This window comes from Loxodonta africana, chromosome 16 (assembly GCF_030014295.1).
Source record: "Loxodonta africana isolate mLoxAfr1 chromosome 16, mLoxAfr1.hap2, whole genome shotgun sequence".
Taxonomy (NCBI): Eukaryota; Metazoa; Chordata; class Mammalia; order Proboscidea; family Elephantidae; genus Loxodonta; species Loxodonta africana.
Window position 1 is genome coordinate 69,347,966 of NC_087357.1, and position 18,919 is coordinate 69,366,884.

General features: G+C 52.9%; 1 protein-coding gene across 2 annotated transcripts in view; it reads left to right on the forward strand.

Moving 5' to 3' along the window:
* The first annotated feature begins 1,047 nt into the window (after nt 1–1,047).
* The window catches only part of UNC5B (unc-5 netrin receptor B), a 98,389-nt gene continuing 80,517 nt past the window's right edge, over nt 1,048–18,919 (forward strand). Inside the window, exon 1 of one of the 2 annotated variants that reach the window (XM_064269672.1) lies at nt 1,048–1,479. In XM_064269672.1, coding sequence (XP_064125742.1) covers nt 1,401–1,479 — 79 coding nt within the window. In that variant the 5' untranslated portion in view covers nt 1,048–1,400. The remainder of the gene's footprint in view (nt 1,480–18,919) is intronic. The other variant, XM_064269671.1, reaches the window with a different exon arrangement.

Below are 18,919 nucleotides of genomic sequence, written 5' to 3' on the forward strand. Positions count from 1 at the left end.
TACAGACAAATAGGGCCAATCAGGATCATCCAAAACCGTGCCCAAATTCACAGAGCTGTTAACCCCAGCTTAACCAGAGCTTGAATGTTTGCGATTTTTCTCCTTCAGGGAGTCGTTTTGTGGCAAGAACCCCACATGCAGAAGTAATGAAGTGTAATGCAGAGCAGGGAGCCCAAAGGGAGAGTCCCTCGCTCCAGCAGAGAAGGCTGACAAAGCTGAGTCAAAGGATGGTGCATAGGTGTACAGGTAGTCCCCGATTTACGACGCATTTGAGTTACAAGGAATTGCACTTAGGACCTTTCAAAAAAAATACATCTTATCCTTAGTAATATGTACTACATACAATGTTGCAGTTCATAATTTGCTGTTATTCCTGGATGTTCATTTGCAGATGTTCAAAGATGGAATTTATAAAGACATTGATAATAAAAGGGAATAATAATGAAAAAAATTGGTGTTCGACTTACGTCAGAACCGATTTACAACAGAGTAGTCGGAATGGGGAACCCTGGTGGCGCAGCTGTAAAGAGCTTGGCTGCTAACCAAAAGGTGGACAGTTCGAATTCACCAGCTGCTCCTTAGAAACCCTATGGGGCAGTTCTATTCTGCCTTATAGGGTCGCTATAAGTCGGAATCGACTGGAGGGCAACGGGTAGGGTAGTCGGAACGGAACGCGGTCGTAAATCGGGGACTACCTGTATTACCTTCGTTTTTTTGAGACGAAGGTTGTGCACACTCCGCTCCCAGCGTTGCTCCACCGGCCGGGTTTTCCAAAGCCCGGGCGCTGCGCCTCGCACGGACTCCCCCTGAGGGGCCCCCAGCTCCGCAGAGGCCGCGCCCAGTCGGCTGCTGGGTCCCCCCTCCAGGTTCCCCTGCCGGCTCCGCCCCCGCCGGCCCGGGCCCCGCCCAGCCGCGCGCTGTCCTGCTCAGGCGCGGACTCACCAGGGCGGCAGGCGGGACTGCTCGGCATTGTGGCAGGCGGCTGGGGCCGGCGAAGGCGCCGGAGCCGCGGGTGGCGGCGAGGCGCGGCGGGGCGCGCACTGGGGCTCAGACCGGGCGGCGCTGGCCGCTGCGAGCGCCGCTGAGCGCACTCACCTTCGGCCGCACAACTTCACGGCCAGGGCGCCGGAGCCCGGGGAGCCCCGGAGCCCGAGCCGCGCGCAGCGGGGCGCTCCGGAGCCTGGCTGGAGAGCGGGCGCCGGACACCCATCGCGCTCCGAGTGCCGGGCGGCTCTGAGCGCAGCGTGGCTGCCGCTGCCCCCACGGAGGGCACGGGCTGGCGCGGCCGGGCGCCGGGGAGGACGGCGAGGAGGAGGCGGCGGCGGCGGAGACGGCGGCGGCGAGGCTGGGGCCAGGGAGAGAGCCCCGGGGGAGAGGCACCGGAGCCCGGCGGCGGGAGCATGTGGGCCCGGAGCGGAGCGCGGGGCGCGCTGCTGCTAGCGTTGCTGCTCTGCTGGCACCCGAGGCTGAGCCAAGCAGGTAGGGAACGCCTGGGCGAGAGGGAGGGGGCGAGGGGACCCCTTCGCTCACTCTGCCCGAAGTTGGGATGGTCCTTCGCGGCGCCGGTGCGCGCAGGGAAAGCCGCAGGAGCGTCCAAGTTAGAAGGCAGGTTTCTCTGCTCCTCCGAAGTGGGCGGTGGCGCAGCTACCTTGTTGAAGGCGCAGGCCAGGTGGTTAAAGTAAGCCGGAAGCTTTCTGAGCCCTCCTGGAGGCGTTAGCTTCTTTTCCCTGGAACAGGGTGTCTGAGTCGGGTCTATGCCTCCGGGAGGACCTGGTTCCAGGGAACCCCTGGCTCTCGCGCGCCTGGCCGCGGCGTCGAAGGAAAGCTCTCGCTGCGCTGGCCAGGTGCGCGCTTGCTGCGGTTCGCCGGCAACTTCCTGCTCCCGGTCTCGGCTCGCTCGGGCTCCAGCGCGCTTCACAGACACGAGTCGGCAGGCTAGAGGGAGAGAGCAAGAGACCTGGGGCGCACGGGAAGCGCCGGTGCCTTTCGGCCAGCCGGAGGAGGCCGGGTTGAAGGGCTTTGATAGTTGAAGGACGAAGGTTGAATCCCAGGCACACAGCTTTCTCCCCCAGATCGCAGGTCCGCGTTTCTGGAGGGATTTTCTTTCTTTTTTTTTTTCGTGGGGGATGGGGAGGAGGTACGTAGTGTATCCTGCGGAGTTTCCGTTTAAATGGGTCGTTGACATTCTCCCCCTCATTGGAGCAGCCGAGATACGCTCGCCTATGGACAGAGCTGGATACCTTAACCGGGTTGGTGGGCTCCTAAAATAAAGTCCCTAACCCCCCTCTCCCGCTGTGGAGCTGGGCGAGGCGTCGCTGTCTGGGCTGCGTCTTCCCGGGGAGCCGGTGGGCACAACATCCCTTTGGTGCTCAGCCCAAGCAGGTGGGCTGGCCGGGGTAGCTGGCCGTCTCAGCTCCCCGGAGAGGGGGGCGGGGGAGGGTGGATAGGAGGCGGGGGGCGTGGGACATCCTGCGCCAAGTCTTGTGAGTTGAGGCTGAGAATGGGGCAGGAAAGCTGATGCACAAAGTGGACGAGATGACGCAGCTCCCCCCCCCCCCGCCGCACCTTCCGCTGAGATGTTGATATCCGCTCCCCCCTCCCCATTAGCCAAAGATCCCTCACTCTGCAATAAGTGATTCCCACGGCCCAGGAGTGAGGGCTTGGTTCTAGCACATCCCCCGCTTTTTTTCAGCCGTGTTCTGCAAAGTTATGACACTCAGTCATTTGATCCTAGTTAATTATGATTTGGGCAGACTCTGGTATTTAAAACAGCGTTTTGAAGTTGGAAGGTAATGATGGGGGGTGGGGGCGGGCTGCTCAATGACCAGCCTTGTTTTAAAGGTTGCAGTTGGTGTGGGAGGTGCTGTGCTAGGTTGTTGGTTTCTGGTTTGAGGGTGTTTTGGGGGGAGGTTATTGAAGGGTTGGGTGAAGTCTCTGTAAACGGTACATGGGCAAGGTTGGGTCTTGGAAGCTGTTTTTATACCAGCAGGGCCTTGGGATCTGGAGTGAATACTGAGGTTACTGGGAGTGGGGGCTCGGGCAGGCAGAAGAAAGACCAGACTGGTTAGCCTAGAGTTCTCCGGGTTCAGCTGACAGGGCTAGGGGTTGGCCTGCCTTTCCTGCTTAACCAAGCATCCAGCCCCCACCTTCCCCAGAAGAAACCCCAGGCCCAGGGCTTTGGTGGATTTGGGTACAAATGGTGCCCAGCTAGAAATGGCCTCTAATACCAGGCTTTGATTTCTCACTTGCGAGTGGAGCGGTGTTGGAATTGTGCTCATTACTTAGTGTGCCAGGGACCGCCTGCCCACCAGCCTGTAGGGGGACCAGCTGGTGGGTCCGCCCGCAGCCTCCCTTTGCCCAGAATGTGTGGCCCTTAGAAACCTTGGGGAGGAAGAATATGCCCCTCCCTCCCACACAGCCCTTTTTCTCCAGTGCCACAGGTACAGCATCTTTCTTTCACAACGTTGTTAAGATTTCCCAGTGGCTTTCATTTTTTTTCCAGAGTCCCATTTCACTGGTGGGAAGAACCAAGGCCAGGGTGTTGGCTTTCCCCAAATCTTGCCTTGACTTGGCAGCAGGTCACAGACATGTATTGTATGCAGGGTTCCTGTCCAATAGCCAGGCCAATTCAGGCCACGTGGAACTGTCTGCTCACAGCAGTGTTTGCCTCTCTGCCATGAGCCTCAGATTTAGGGGAGGTGGGGAAAGTCATCCTCACAGAGGGGACTCTTTCTTGGGGGTGCCCAAGGCGATTCTCTCTCCTTTTTCTCCCCCCAAGCCCCAGGAGTATGGGAATGAGCTTTCTTTACAGCACTGATAATTTTTTTTTTTAAGTCACAAAGTTTGATGATGCAAAAATCAAAACCAGAACCATAAAACCCCAGAAGCTGAGAAGGAGATGTCAGCAAGTGACTGGCTAGGAGAGGCCACTTCAAAAGCCAGTCGGCCCTGGGAAGCTTCCCCCACCCCACCCCTCAGTCCTTCCTGGGGCTTTTGATGATCTTTTCTTTGGCTTCTGCCTGGGATGGTTGAGAAGGAGCTGATTTGTCATGATAACACTTCTTTTTAAAGTGCAATTAAAATCAGGGTTTTTCTTGTGTCTCTGCTTACTGCTTAGGCTGTGTGTGTGTGTGATGCCCGTTCTTGTCTGCCTCCACACTATAGCAAACACCCATCTCACTTAAACAAATAGAAAATCAAGTGTGTCTTAATGGGTTTTCTCGTTAAAGTGGAAGTACCACTGCATGGGAGGAATTTTGTCTGTAATCTCACTTCTTCCTCCTCTTCCTCCTTCCCCTAAACGGAATTCTGTAAGTCAAAATAAATCCTCCTTTTCTAACCCACTTATTTAGCAGTTGAAGCTTTGGGACAGGCCCTGACTTGCCCAGGGTCCCCTGGGGATTCAGGGGCAGAGCTGAGACTTGAACTCAGACCTTGCAAACCTCAGTCTAGCCCTCTGGGCCCTTGGTTGCACTTGGGGTGTGGACTGGCCACTGAGCTTCAGGTGTCGAGATCTTGAAATCAGACACCACCTAAAGATTAGTTTGGTTTGGTAGCTAGGATGGACTGGGACTTGTAGCAGGATGGGGGAAAGAAGGTTGAGCTGGGAGCAGGGACCCAGGGGAGATAGAGCAGGGCAGGGCCAGAGGTCCCAGGTGAGGCCCTGAGGCCAGGCAGGTGCCTGAAGGTGGCTCCACCCTTGGACCCCCCAGCACTTCATCTTCTCTGCAGCTGCCCCACCTGGGCAGGGTAAGACAAATAACAAGCCGGGCTTCCCTGTTACCATTCTTGAGCTCCACATCCATTTGTAGAGTCAGGGACAGGATGTGTCTTTACTCTTTAGGGTCTCGTTTCCATCCCTTCCTGCTTTGTTGAGTTTCTCCTGTAGGGAAGATTCTGGTGACCCTATTCCTGGCTGCCAGGCCTGACATGGGGCATGCCTCCCATATCTTCTTATAGCCACAAATGCCTTCTGAGGAGGGTGGCGGACTGCCTAGACTTTGGGGATGGGACTAGGGGAGGAGTGGACCCCCTCCACTCCAAGCACTTAGAGAGCAAGGTTAGCAGTTCTGATGGACAGTCCTGGGAGCCCCCCAGACCCTCACCCCAAGCCTATGGAGAGCAGTTAGCTCAGCCCACTGAGGCCTGAAGGAAAGGGAGGAGAGGCACAGTCCTGGGCTGGGAGGTGGGGCTTGTGGTGCTGGAACTGGACTGGGGAGAGTAGAGGGAAACCTCTGCCTGGGCTTGATGGTGGGTAGGGAGGAAAATGGGCAGGGAGGCCCAGCGCTTTCCCTTCTCCTGGCGACCTCCTCCTCCTCTTTCTCCTCCTCACCAGTTTCCTAAACAGCTTCCACAAATGGAGTCATTAAAGCTGTGAAGGCAAAATGAAACCAAGCAAGTGCTTTTCCGTTTCTTTTTTTTTTTTTTAAAGAAAAATTAAAAATACCGTAATTAGGGTAGTAGAAGGAGAGGGCAGTTTCAGGGGGGCCAAGGGAATCCGGCACTCCACCTTTTCGGCTTTGCTCCTGAAGTTGGGGTTGGCGCGCCACCTCCTGCCCCCTCTGGACCTGTCCTTAGCCAGGTGCCACAGGAATGTCGCCACGGCGGGACAAATTTTAGTGAGACAGGTCGGGGAGCCCCTTCTCTGGGCTTTTTGGGAGAAGACTGGCATCCCGGGGCTGGCCTCGGGTCCCCGCTCTGAGTTGGGTGGGGGACGCTGTGTCCCCGCAGGGCAGGCAGAAACCCGGGCTGAGCGCGCTGCCCAGCTGCCGCCGAGCGCTGAAAGCCACAGGTCCCCGCCGCGCCCCTTCCTCGCGGCGCCCCTTCCTCCCGGCTCCTGGTCATCGCCAAGGCTAGTGACAGCGAAAACATTTGCCGAAGTGCAGGCATTATTAGCCGCCTCCCTGCTCACCACCCCCAGCCCCTTTGTTTCTTCTTTCTTCTCTCCAAAAGCAGCGAGTTGCTGGAAGCTCCCAAATTTACCCCTTTCCACAAAGCGGCCTGATTAGCGTCGCTGCAGCTTGTGGGTTTGATTCAGCGCCACTGCACCAGCGCGTGGTTACTTGGTGTCCGTGGGAGCCTTGGCACAGCGCCCCTCTGCCTCCCAGCTCCCCTGCGTCCTCTGCTCACCTTCTGCCCCCTGTCCCCCGCCACCTGCCTGCCCTGTCCTAGCCAGCCGAGCTAAATCCCTCTGCTGGAGCCCCGGGAGCTCTCACACCGCGGCCTAGCCAGCCCACCGCCTAGTGAGGGAGCCTAGCCGCTCCCCTTCTCACCTCCCAGAACAGGCTGCCCCCAGCCCTCACAACTTCCCTGCCTCCGCCGCTTGTTTCTTGTGAAGAAGGCAGGCTTGGGGGTGTGAGAGTGCGTATTAAGCAGTGTGTGTTGGTGGGAGGGGTGAGAGTGGGTATTGAGGAGGCGAGCGGAGGTGGAAGTATGTAGTGGGAGGTGACGGTTGGGGTGTTGGGGTGTTAGGTGCATGGAGGTGGAGTGTGTGCATGGGTGTGTGCAGAAGTGGATGTGTGTGCTGAGGAGGGTTGTGCCTTTTGTATATGGGAATGTGAGATGTGGGTGGCAGTCTGTATGTTTGGGTGTGGGAGGGTGCGTTCAATATGCATATGGGTGCGGCTGGGGTGTGCTTGTGTATAAATAGGTGTGTGTAGTGAGGGGGACCATGAGTCACCACGAACAAGGGACACTCCAACCATTAGATTGTGTTGGAGATTCCTCTTCAGGGCAGCACCCAGGATCGGTCCCCTTCAGTGCTAAGGAGACCTCATTTTACCCTGCCCTGAGGGTTGGCCCTGGGGGGCACAAATGGTTTGCGCTTGTCTGCTAACCAAAAGGTTGTCAGTTTAAACCACCCAGTGGCACCATGGAAGAAAGGCCTGGCGATCTGCTTCCGTAAAGCTTACAGCCAAGAAAACCCAACAGAGCTCGGAATTGACTGGATGACAATGGGTTGGAAGGCTGTGAGCAGCGTTTTGCCTGGGTGCCAGTTCTCGAGTTGGGAAGGCAGAGGTCAGCTTCTGGAGCAGAGGGCACATGGGACAGGCCTGCCTGAGGGTAGGTCCTCGTGCTTCAGAGGGAGGAAAAGTGGCCAAAGATGGACCCTCAGTCAGCCCAGGAGCGTGGGCTGACACACCCAGGAGAGCAGGGGTCTTGAGTCCTGGGTCTCCTGAAGTCGGCTCCTGTTAGCCCAGAGCAATGTAGAGGGCTGTGGTTTGGGGATCTGCCCTGTGACCTGTCCAGACTCACACTTCTTCCCATCCCTCTCCTCCAGGTCTCCTCTGGACTCTGTTGGAGAAGGGGCAGGGGCATGGCTTGAGTCGCGGCATCTGCAATGGAGAGTAATATCTCAGGAAGGCGTGGCTGGGGCCTGGGACTCCTAGTGTAAGCAACTGAAAGAGGAGGAGGGCATGTACATGCACACACCCATGTGCTCACACACATACACACTGGACTCCACTCTCCTTACCACCTCCTTTGTTGGTGAAGGGCTCCCCAGCTTTCCAGTTCTGTCCCTACTAAGGTCTGCCATCACCTTGACTCTGGGATAAGATATGCCATTCAGAAACAGGGAGACCTATAGGAAAATCACAACCCCATGTATGTGCATAGTATTTAGAGTTTACAAAGCCCTTTTAGATGTGGGGCCTCACTTCTTCCTCCTAGGAACCCCACTGGGGTGGTGGATGCCTAGCTAGGAAGCTGAAGAGACAGGACTGGGACCCAGGTCAGAGCCAGAGCAGCCCTGGCCCTAGCCCTCAGGGAGATGACTGTCCATGGAGGAGGCTGATATTCAATCCAGAAAATGTTAAATGACATTTAGAGAGTTTCGGGTGCCACACAAGGGCCATGGGCAGTATATGCAGGGAAGAGCACAGCAAAGAGCGAATGAGGAGGTGATATGAACCAGACTTCGAGTCTCTCCTGTTCAGGTCTTTCTAAGAGCATTTCCTGAAGAGAGGGTGGCTAACTAGCTGGAGCACCTGGGCAAGAGTGTCCAGCCTTGGGCCTCTCCTCGTTGCTCTGGGAATTTGGCCTGATCAGCATCCACTCTGGCCGCCATCTTGGGGTGGGCACCAATCCTTGGTGAATCAACCCTTGGCCATATTTTCATTCCAGGGCTTCCTAGGCTCAACTGAATAGGTGTTCCTTGGGGTACCTGGCCCTCTCAGCTACCTCTGATTCCGTGGGATAGGACCTGGGCAGGGGACAACTCAAGAGAAAAATGTTTCTTTTTCTTTGATTCTCTCTCTGTGGCTCTCAAAAATGGAGTGAGCCCCCCCCCAAAAAAATAGTTCTGAAGGACTGGTGGAGATTCTTTTGGTGGTGGCGGGATTGGGAGGTGTACTTATTTGCCCTCTGCCACGCCCCCCGACCCAAGACCTCAAAGCCAGTAAGAAGGGAAAGACAGAATCCTCAGCCAGTTAGTCCCATGAGCCAGTGAGAGCAGGAAGGCTCGTTTGTCACCACTTCTACTAAACCCTCTACCACCACACACCTCACGTTACAGAAGCTCCTCTGCAGGCCCTCATTTGGGGGTACAGAGGGGTGCTTGGCGTTGCCAACAGAATTTTGAAAAGGTTAAAATAGCTTCTCAGCATTGCCACTTATGAACTCTGCAGCCTTGGGCAGCTCAGTTAACTGTGTTGTGCCTCAGTTTGCTTATCTGTGAAATGGGGAAAATAATGATAATATCATCATAGGGTTGTGTTGAGGATTGTATGACCTGATGCACAGTAACGTGCTCAGCATGGTGCCTGGCACATACTGAGCACTCGGGGATTGTTATGGGTACAGCCTCCTCAGGAGAGAACCCTGCAAAGCCAGAGACTTCCTCCCCAGGGGAGTGAGAAGGGTGGAGAGCAAGCAGGAGTCTCAGAGCCTGGTGGTCCAGTATCTCTTGGCCTTGGAGTTAGGAGGCTCTGGTTCTTCTCCTACTGTGTGACCTTGAGCAAGTCCTTTTCCCTCTCTGGGTCCTGGTTGGTCTCCCCATCTGTAAATTTGGGGTGGGAGAGGTGAAGGGATGATCCCTAAGGGCTGCATTTTTTTTTCCATCTGGTTCCATCTGAAGAGCCCCCAGCAGCCCCAAGAGACAGAGGTAGCCAAGGCCCAGAACCACTTGTATTTACAGAGGCCCCTCCAGAAAGTCAATATATTGACTGGAATGCCCTTGTGCACATTATGCAGCCCTGGTCTCTCTCCAAAGCCATAGATCACCCTCCAGGACCTCAGTCCCTTTTTACTGCTCCATAGGCATCTCCTGCCTCAGAGACCAAGAGCCCCAGACACCAAGCAGGCCCAGGAGGCAGAGGAGGACCCCACTGAGCAGGCAACCTGGGCTTGGGAGAAAAGAAGTCCTCGCCACCCTCCATCCCCCGGCTGAGGCTCAAAGCTGTGGTAGGAACCACCACCCAGACCTGGCTCCTGTGCCACGCACTGTTCCGTTTCTCAGAAGGCATGCGGTAGCTGATCTAGGAAGTGGGAGGTGAGACATGCTGTTCCCACATCAGGTAGTGGAACATCTGGTCCAGCCCTAAAGCCTGCAAATGCTGGGCTCTGATGTTCAGAGGTGGGCAGGACACAGGCCTGGACCTTAAGGAACTGACAGGCTTTGTGTGACTTCTTGATTACGAGGTATGGGCCATGTGCCAGGCCTGTGATGCTGGGGTTGGGGAGGAAGGGGGCAAGAGAAGCAAAGATGGTGCAACAGAGAGGAATCCACTCAATGAGCTGTGATGTATACATACTGGGAGGGGTCTGGTGTGGTGCTTAGAGGCAGGCTGTGCAGACTACTTGGGCTCAAACTCTGACAGTGCCGCTCTCTGGCTGTGTGTCTTAGGGCAATTTTAGCCCCTCTGAGCTTTAGTTTCTTAATTTGTGAAATGTAAGGAATAGCACCAATTTTATCATATTGTTGTGGGGATGAATGAGATCATGCATAAAAGTTGTTTGTACATTCTAAAGTGCTCAATAGCATTTATTATCATTATCGTCACCGTCGTCATCCTTATTGGTGACAAGTATTGGGTGTACAGTGGGAAATGCCTATGATATTGAGAGGAGGCAGAAGTTCCCAAGGGCCTGGGCAGTCAGGAAAGGCTTCCTGGAGGAGGGGAGGATGGAGCTTGACCGACCCTTGAAGGATGACTAGAGTTTGGCTAAACAGGGAAGGGGGCATTCCTGGCAAGGGGATGTGTGCTCACGTGATGTGAGGTAGGAACCCCTTGCACGTCTGCACAGGAAAGATTCTGGTGAAACAACGGACCTGCGTTGCCAGGGGGCCCTTCTTATGCAGCGAAAAGGGCCGAGGCTTCCTTGGAGTAAAAAGGATTTGAATCCTGAGTGCCTGGGTTAGGTGGCTCAAGCTCTCTGAACCTGTGAGACAGAGCTGATACCACCTACTGCACTGGGCAGTGGTTGATACGGGAGATAACATACATGCAGGCTATCACAGAGCAGGTGTGCCTCCCCCGAGTCCAGCTGACTGCTGGCGGGGGCTGGGCCCTGCTCCTCTCCTGGAACCTCTCTGGGCAGGTGAACAGGGGGCAGAGAGTCCCCAGAGGGCAGCTTCCAGGTTGTTCAGAGAGCCAGGGAAAGAGGCAGGAAGAGAAGAGACGGCTTTTTCTGGCCCCTGGTGCCCACCTGGACCTGCACCAGCCCAGGAGGTATCCCTAAGGTCTGGGAGGAACGCCTTCTGCTGAGATCACCCAGGAGCCTGCAGCCCCTAGAGGCCCTCAGTGGCGCCTGGAGGCATTATTGGCATCAGGAGACAGAACCGAAAGAAAGCAGCTCTGTAATGCGATCAGAGGCGCCTGCCTGCCCAGCCTGGGGCCTGGGCACCCATGGAAGATGCACAGCTTACAAGAAGTGGAGTTAGAATGCCAGGAAAGTGGTTCCTGACCCCCCGCCCCCACCCCACCTTCCATCATTCTGTGGCTCAGCTGGACAGAGTGAGACTCAGGGTTAGAGTAAGCAGTAACCTGGGGTTGGGCGGGGTACGTTATATGGGGCAACCTTGGACCCTTTCTCTTTCTTTGCCACCAAGCCAGGGCAGTGGGGATAGGAGGCAGGGTCAGTGTGGGTGGCGGCAAGATGGAGTGGAAACAATTAGGGGATGGGGGTGTAGCTGTGGCATTAGATGACTAGGAGGCTGGGTCTGGTTTTGCGCGTCCACAAGACCATGGAGCCCAGCACAGTGCCGGGCACACAGAGGTAGTCAGTAAGTATTTGTACAGTGGATGAATGAAGACTCACGGTCAGGCGTACTCAGCTAAGGGGCTGCTGTGATTCATTCCCTGCTGCGCGCTGGACTCGCTGCTGTGGACAGCTTGCCAAAGAATTAATTAGAAGATTCTCATTCCTCTGCTTAAAAGCTTCCCCTCCTGCTTGTCTGCTGCTTTCTGATTTTCTTTCCTTGAGCACTTAGTATGTACCAGACATGGTAGAAGTCAGAGCCAGGTCTTCAGTGGTCAGTCCCTAGCATTTTCGCACTAAGTCCAGTGGAGCCACGAAGCATTAACCAAGCATCGTAGTCAAGTACCCTCAGGCCCTTTGTGTGCAGACAGCAGACCAGCAGACACTCGCTGGGCTAGGAAACTTTGTACTTATCTGCAAGATGGGCTTGCAAGGCACAGTTAGTCCAGGCCTCTTTAAAACGTTTGTTTCCTACGTGCACCCCACTCCATTGATAACTTTTCTCCACCTTACCTTCTGGTGGCTCCAGGTAATGCCCACTACATGGATGTTCACCCTGAGGCCTCGAAGCAGGTGTGGGGCCAACCCCAGCCCCCCCATGACAACTGCCACCAGCTTCTTGGCAGAAGCTGGGCAGCTGCAGGGTCTGGCTGGCCAGGCTCACCCTGGCACCATGTCCAGTGTGAACATTCAGGGAGTGTCCCTGGGAGATTAAACATCCCCAAGGCCGTTGGCCAAGGTGGCAGTAGGCCTGGCCCAGATACCACCGTCACAGCTGGGCTCCTGCCGGCCTGTGCCAGGAGCCCCCACCATAGGCGGGTCTGGAATTCTAGCCTGGCAGCCAGGACAGCCATGACTGCTTGGCACAGTGACCCCTGCTGCAAATGTGCTCTGGCCCCACGTGCTCCTCGTGTCCATCCCATGTCCTGCATAGAGACTCACACACATGCGAAGGAGACAACAGCAGACAGCCCCGAACTGAGAATTGGGAAGCCTGGACCCTAATCATAGCCATGCAGCTAATTTGCTGTGTGATGTTTGGCTAGTCCTTTTGCCTCTCTGGGCCTCAGTGTCCTCACTTGTCTAAATGAAGAGGGTCAACCCTGGAATCAGAGAACCTGGATTTAAGATCTACAGCCATCACTAACTGCAGTTCTCTGGGTCTGTATCTCCTTGCTGTGAAATGAGATCCCTGATAGTTGGGGAGAGTCAATGGTCAATGAAGATCAGTTTCCTTTTCTCCCCACCTGGAAAGAAATGGATCCACAAATTGCTGGCTGCTTCCCTCCTCCCTCTTCCTTCTCCCTCCTCCCTCTTGACATGGAGAGGATTTCGGTAAAAGGTGGGGCAAAGGTCGTTCCAATGAATTCTGAGATTCTGTCCAGCCATCTAAGGCCATGACTATAAAGGCACCATGCATGTGGCTCAGGATGGCCCATGGGGTGACCTACCTGGGGTTATCCGCAAGGGGAGGAGCCCTCATTGTCTTCTACCTTTGGAAGGAGTGCTGGATTAGGAGTCAGGAAGCCTCAGCTCTAAGGCAAACCCTGTCACTGTGTGATAGGCAAGTTGCTCGCCTTCTTTGAGCCTCAGTTTACCCGTTGGCAAAAAGAACAAAAGAAACTGAATGCCGGGTAGGGCCAAGTGAGGAAACAGCCAAGGACGTGCTTTGGAAACTTCTCCAGACCCCCAGGGCCTGCAGATCTGAGGTGGAAGGAGGCGAGTGGGGCAGGGTCTGGTACCCCAGGACTTATGGTGCACGCTGAGAGCCGTTCACTGTGGAGGAGAGCAGGGGAAGGCCTACGTTTCCATTTCCCTGGCTGGAACCTGCCTGTTGGTGGGTTGGGCCCTGGCATCTCCCCGTGTCCTGGCCGGCCACGGTTATTGAACTAAATTACTAGAGTTTGGGCCAGTTCCCGTCCTTCTCTGTGCCCATCCCCTGCCACGTGCCACGTACTCCGGAGCAGAGAAGACCGAGGTGCCACGTCAGAGGAGGTTAGTGCTGGATTTGGTGCTGTCCAACCTAGCACGCCATCTGCCATGCCCACCAGAAATTACATAATCCCTCGGCCGGCTGCCCATTCTTAAAAATCAGGGCAGGCAGGACAGCAGGGAGTAGGGAGGAAGAATTTTCTTCTCTCCGCTTTGTTCCCTCCCAGCCCGCTACCCCCTTGGACCAGTCTTCATTCTCCAAGTTGCTCCCAGAGCCTGAGACATAAGTGCCAAGATAGAGTGAGGCTGAGGGCGGCAGGGGATGGGGCAGGCCTGGAAGACGCAGTTTGTTACCTTGCCTTGTGGACTCTGGGGCATCCTGCAGATGGCTCGCGGACTGCACACCTGTCAGGCAGCCCCTTGCCAGCCTCACTCCATTCCTCTGCCAGGCTTGGATGGTGTGGGGTGAGGAGGACAGCTCAAGCTTCTGGGAAGTAGGGGGAGAGCCCCTCAGTTCCTACAGAGATTTTCCCCTTCCAACATCTTAACAAAAGTAAGCATTTTTAATAACTAAATTATAACTGGTGGGTTCAAATGGCCAACTTTCCAAGCAGCTGGGCACTTAACCTCTGCACCGCCAGGGCTCCTTCACAGCCAGATACCACTGCCCACATATCAATCACTAGGACCTTTGGAATCAAAGAGACTCAGGATATAATCCTGTCTGTGTTATTTGTGTGATTTTTAGCCAAGCTGCTTTATCACTGTTGGCCTCAGTTTCCTCACCTGTGGAATAGGAATAAGGAAACCTTCTCATGTCTGTCTTGAGGATTGAATTAGTTAATGTGTATAGAGGACAGAGAAAGAACACATACCAATAAATGGTAGTTGTGATCGTTGGTACCCAATTCCGTTCTCTCTCTATCCTTTAAGAACATAATATATGATGACCAAATGGGATTTATTCCAGGAATGCAAGGGTTGGTTCAAAATTAATCCATTAATATTAATAACATACATCACATTAATATCATACACAGTATTAAGCTAAGGAAACAAAATCATCCATAGATGCTGAAAAAGCCTTGAACAAAATTCAGCACCCATTCATGATATACTCAATAAAATAGGAATTAAGAGATAATTTTTAGCACAGTAAAATATATATACCTTGGTCCTAAAGCTAGTGTATTTGATAAGGAAACACTAAAGGCGTTTTTACAAAGATCAGTAATAAAGCATGGATACCCACCATCTCTGCATTCAACACTGTACTAGAGGCATTAGCCAATGCAGTTAGACAAGAGAAATCAATTAGAGGCATAAGAATAGATAAAGAAGAAAAATTACCCCTACCTGATATTAATACATACTACAAAGCCTCTATAATTAAAACAGGGTGATACTGGTGCATGAATTGGCAAATACACCTGTCAAAGATAACAGAAAGTCCAGAATTAGACCCAAATGCGTATGGAAATGTGGTATATGACAAAGGTGGTGTTTCACATCACCGGGGTAAAGACAGACTTTTAATAAGTGATGCTGGGACAAAAGGGGAGCCAGAAAAATAAACTCGAAATACATTAGGAATCCAAATGTAAACAATGATATCATACAATTACTAGAAGAAAATATAGGTGAATTCCTCTTTAACCTTGGTTTGAGAAAGGCTTTGTAATTATAACTAAAAATCCAGGAGCAATAACATAAAAGATTGATAATTTTTATTACATAAACTTTTTTTTATTAAAAAAACCCTAAATAAAGTAAAAAATTCTGACAAATTGGGAGAAAATATTTGCAACATATACCGTAGACAAAGGGCTAATAGCCCTAGTCGATACAGTACTCTTTTTGTGTGTGTGTGTGTGCTTTTATTCAAAGTTTACAGCTAAAGTTAGTTTCTCATAGAAAAATTTATACACACGTTATGTGACCCTAGTTGCCCCCTCCATAATGTGACAGCACATTCCTCCTTTTCACCCCAGATTTCCTGTGTTCATTCAACCAGCTCCTGTCCTTTTCTGCCGCCTTATCTCACCTCTGGACCGGAGCTGCCCAGTTAGTCTCATGTATCTACTTGAGCTAAGAGGCACAGTCTAAATGAGTATCATTTTATGTGTTATATAGCCCAGTCTAATCTTTGTCTGAAGAGTTGGCTTTAGGAATGGTTTTAGTTCTGGGTTAGCAGAGAGTCTCGGGGCCATGACTTCTGGGGTTCCTCCAGTCTCAGTCAGACCATTAAGTCTGGTCTTTTTACTAGAATTTGAGTTCTGCACCCCACTCTTCTGCTTGGTCAGGGACTCTGTTGTGTTCCTTGTCAGGGCAATCATTGGTGGTGGCTGGGCACCAACTAGTTCTTCTGATCTCAGGCTGATAGAGTCTCTGGTTTATGTGGCCCTTTCTGTCTCTTGGGCCAATATTTTCTTTGTGTCTTTGGTGTTCTTCGTTCTCCTTTGCTCCAGGTGGGTTGGGACCAATTGATGCATCTTAGATGGCAGCTCGCTAGCTTTTAAGACCCCAGACGCCACTCACCAAGTGGGATTCAGAACATTTTCTTAATAAACTTTGTTATGCCAATTGATATAAGATACTCTTAAAGGTTGAGGGTCAAAGGACCAAAATCTGATGAAGAAATGGAAAAAAGGACACGCACAGACAATTCACAAAATAAGACATGTTGTTGTCCATTGCTGTCGAGTGGGCTCCAACTAATAGCTACCTTATGTATAAAAGAATGAAACGTTGCCCAGTCCTGCAGCATCTTCACGGTCACTGGTATGTTTGAGTCTGTTGTGGCTAATGTGTCAATCCATCTCATTCACGGTTTCTCTTGTTTTTTTGCTGATCCTCTACTTTACCAAACACATGAAAAAATATTCAAACTCATTTATTATTGCTGTTGTTAAGTGCTGTCGAGTTGATTTTTAGCTCATAGTGACCCCATGAGACAGAGTAGAACCACCCCATAGGCTGTAATCTGTATGGGAACAGATCACTAGGTCTTTTTCCCACAGAGCCGTTGAGTGGGTTCAAACTGCCAATCTTTCTGTTAGACACTGAGTGCTTAACAGTTGTGCCACCAGGGCTTCCTCACTTATAATACAAATGAAAACAACCCAGAGATAGCATTTCTCACTTAGCAGACTGGAAAAGGTTTTAAAAATATGACAACCCGTTCTGCTGGGGAGGCTATGGGAAAACAGGTCCTCTCAGACAGTGCTGGTGGGAGTGCAAACTGGTACAACCCTTCCGATAAGTAATTTAGTGATACCTAACAAAACTACGTAGGCACTTATCTTTCACCCCAACAACCTTACTTCTAGAAATCTCTCTTTAAGATATTCCTCCATCAACACAAAAATACATGTGCACGAGATTACTCATTGCAGCATTGTTTGTAATTGCAGAGTATCGGAAACAGCCCAGACGTCAGCAGAGCAGTTGCATAAACTCTGGTATGTCCATAAAATGGAGTACTGTGTAGCTATGAAAAAGAATGATGAAGCTCTCCGTGAACTGATAGGGACAGATTCCCAGGGCACACTGACAAGTGAAGGAAGAAAACACAAAGGTCATACGCTACCTTTCTGTGTAAGAAAGCCCATACCCAGACCTCTCCTCTGTTCTCTTTTGACGGCCTCTTGAATACATTCAGCTTACCCCTTGGATAGATGCCCCTCCCCACTGTGGTTATAGATCCAAGCAGTAAACACTTCTTGGGGGATGGGTTCTCTGTACTACCACCAAGAGGGGCAGGACCCACAAGTGCCATCCCTACCCCAGCTCTAACTGAATCTTCTGGCTCCACGTGGTCCTGGGAACATCGCTTCAGCCCTCTGGGACTTGATTTTCTCTTCTGTGACGTAAGGGATAATGAATCCTACACCATCCTTTCACAGAGAGGAGGTCGGACCGCGTCACACTTAATTCATGTGCACGATGTGGGATACAGTTTCATTTTCTATTTACCCATAGGGTCTGCAGGTTGCTTCTTGGGGCTCAGGTAAGCTCTGGAGCATCCTTTTCCAGCCCCTTACCCCCCCCACCACACACACACACACACACACACACACACACACAGAGCCCCATTCTATCCAGAGCTTCAGGAAGATGCAGGACATGGAGGTGACTACTTAATTTGCTGTTACTTTGACCAGTGGGGTTCCATCCACATACGCTACATCCGCATACAGACATGCAGTGGGCCCTCCAAGCCCCTGGACTCCCTCACACTCCCAGCTTGGGCACACGTGAGATGCCCACTGACCCTGCCCTGAGCTGGTTGGCCATTTTACATGCATTGTCTTTCTGTCCTTGTAATGGCTCTGAGAGGAAGGTCTTACCAGAGGAGCAAACTGGGGCTCAGGGAAGGGAAGTGACTTCTGGGTTTAGCCCTAGTCTCTGGACTCCAAATTCAGTGCTCCTTCCACAAGCCCACTCTACATCCAGTCCCCGAGGCAGCGACCAGGTCACATTCCCCGGCGAGCCTTCCTCGATGTCCCAGTGAGAGGTGGATGCTGAGTAATTTTTGCAGTGGCGGGTGGAGAGTGAATGGGAGAACTGGAACTGCTTTGTAAATGCAGAACCCTCCACAGAGGGAATTCTGATCTCAATATATAGCTGTTGATTGGTGGACAGAGCTGGGCTTTTCCCCCAGGCCTGTCATGCACGCATCAGGAAGCCCTCCCTCCCTGGCCTTTGCCATTTTAAGAATTCGTCAGAGAGCGAGCATGTTCCCGCGGGAGCTGGGGAGGAACATGGGTGGCCCCAGGGGCACCCCCAGAGTCCTGCAGAGGGTTGTCTAAACATTGCAGGCCCCAGTAGATCAGCAGGTCTGTGAGGGGAAGGGGCCGGACCAGGCCTCAGCCTCTACAGAGGAGGGGGCCTGGGGCAGGATGGTGGAGGGCATAATTGCCGGAAGGTCACACTCCAAGCCCTGAGAACCCTGCTTACCAGTCAATAAGTCGTTTATTACACCCTTGACAGTGTCTTCCACCACTGCCTCCCACTGGATCCTGTGGAGCCGGCAGAGGGAAGAGCAGGGCCTCTAGGGAGAGGCCATTGGAAGCTTGTGCTGGCCGGCCTGAAGCAATCCATCCTCCCCCGCCTTCTCATCTCAGCCTACTGAACAGGAGTGCTTGCCCAAGCCCCTGGAAAGAGTCAGCCAGAGGTTCCAGGGGACTCCCAGCGTCTCTTCCTACTTCCCTGGATTTCCTTCCCAAGGCTCCTTCTAGGGAATTGTGAGGGCTTGGGGGGAGGGCCATTTCTCAGAGCTTCTTAGGACATTAAAGGAGCACATGAGGGCCCTACATTCCCTCTGCTTTGGTCAGAGCTGGTCATGAGAGTAGCCTCATGCCATTTCTGGCTTTGCGGCCCCCTCACATGTCAAGGTGATGACCAGGTTCACAGGCATGAGACATTTCACATGCAAAAGGCTCTTTCACATTGTGAATCTGAACTGCTTGACAACCCCAGAGGTAGCCAGGGTGAGTGTGTTACTCCCCCTTTTACACATGGGAAACCGAGGCAGAGAGAGGGGAGACAGCTCACCCTAAGTTATCCCCGGATGTGCTTTGTCACTGCCTGATATTCCATCAGCAGCGGCCCCTCTCCACTCTTGCCTCAGGCTGCCGGCTGAGAAAGATTGAGCCAGGAAGCCTTCACTATTCTAGATTGTCCTTCAAGGGCACCCTGTGTTACCTCCCGGCTTAACTTCAGGGAACCCAGCGGGGCGTTAAGGGGAGCCATTAGGGCCTTAGCTGTGATTGATCAAAGAGGGTAG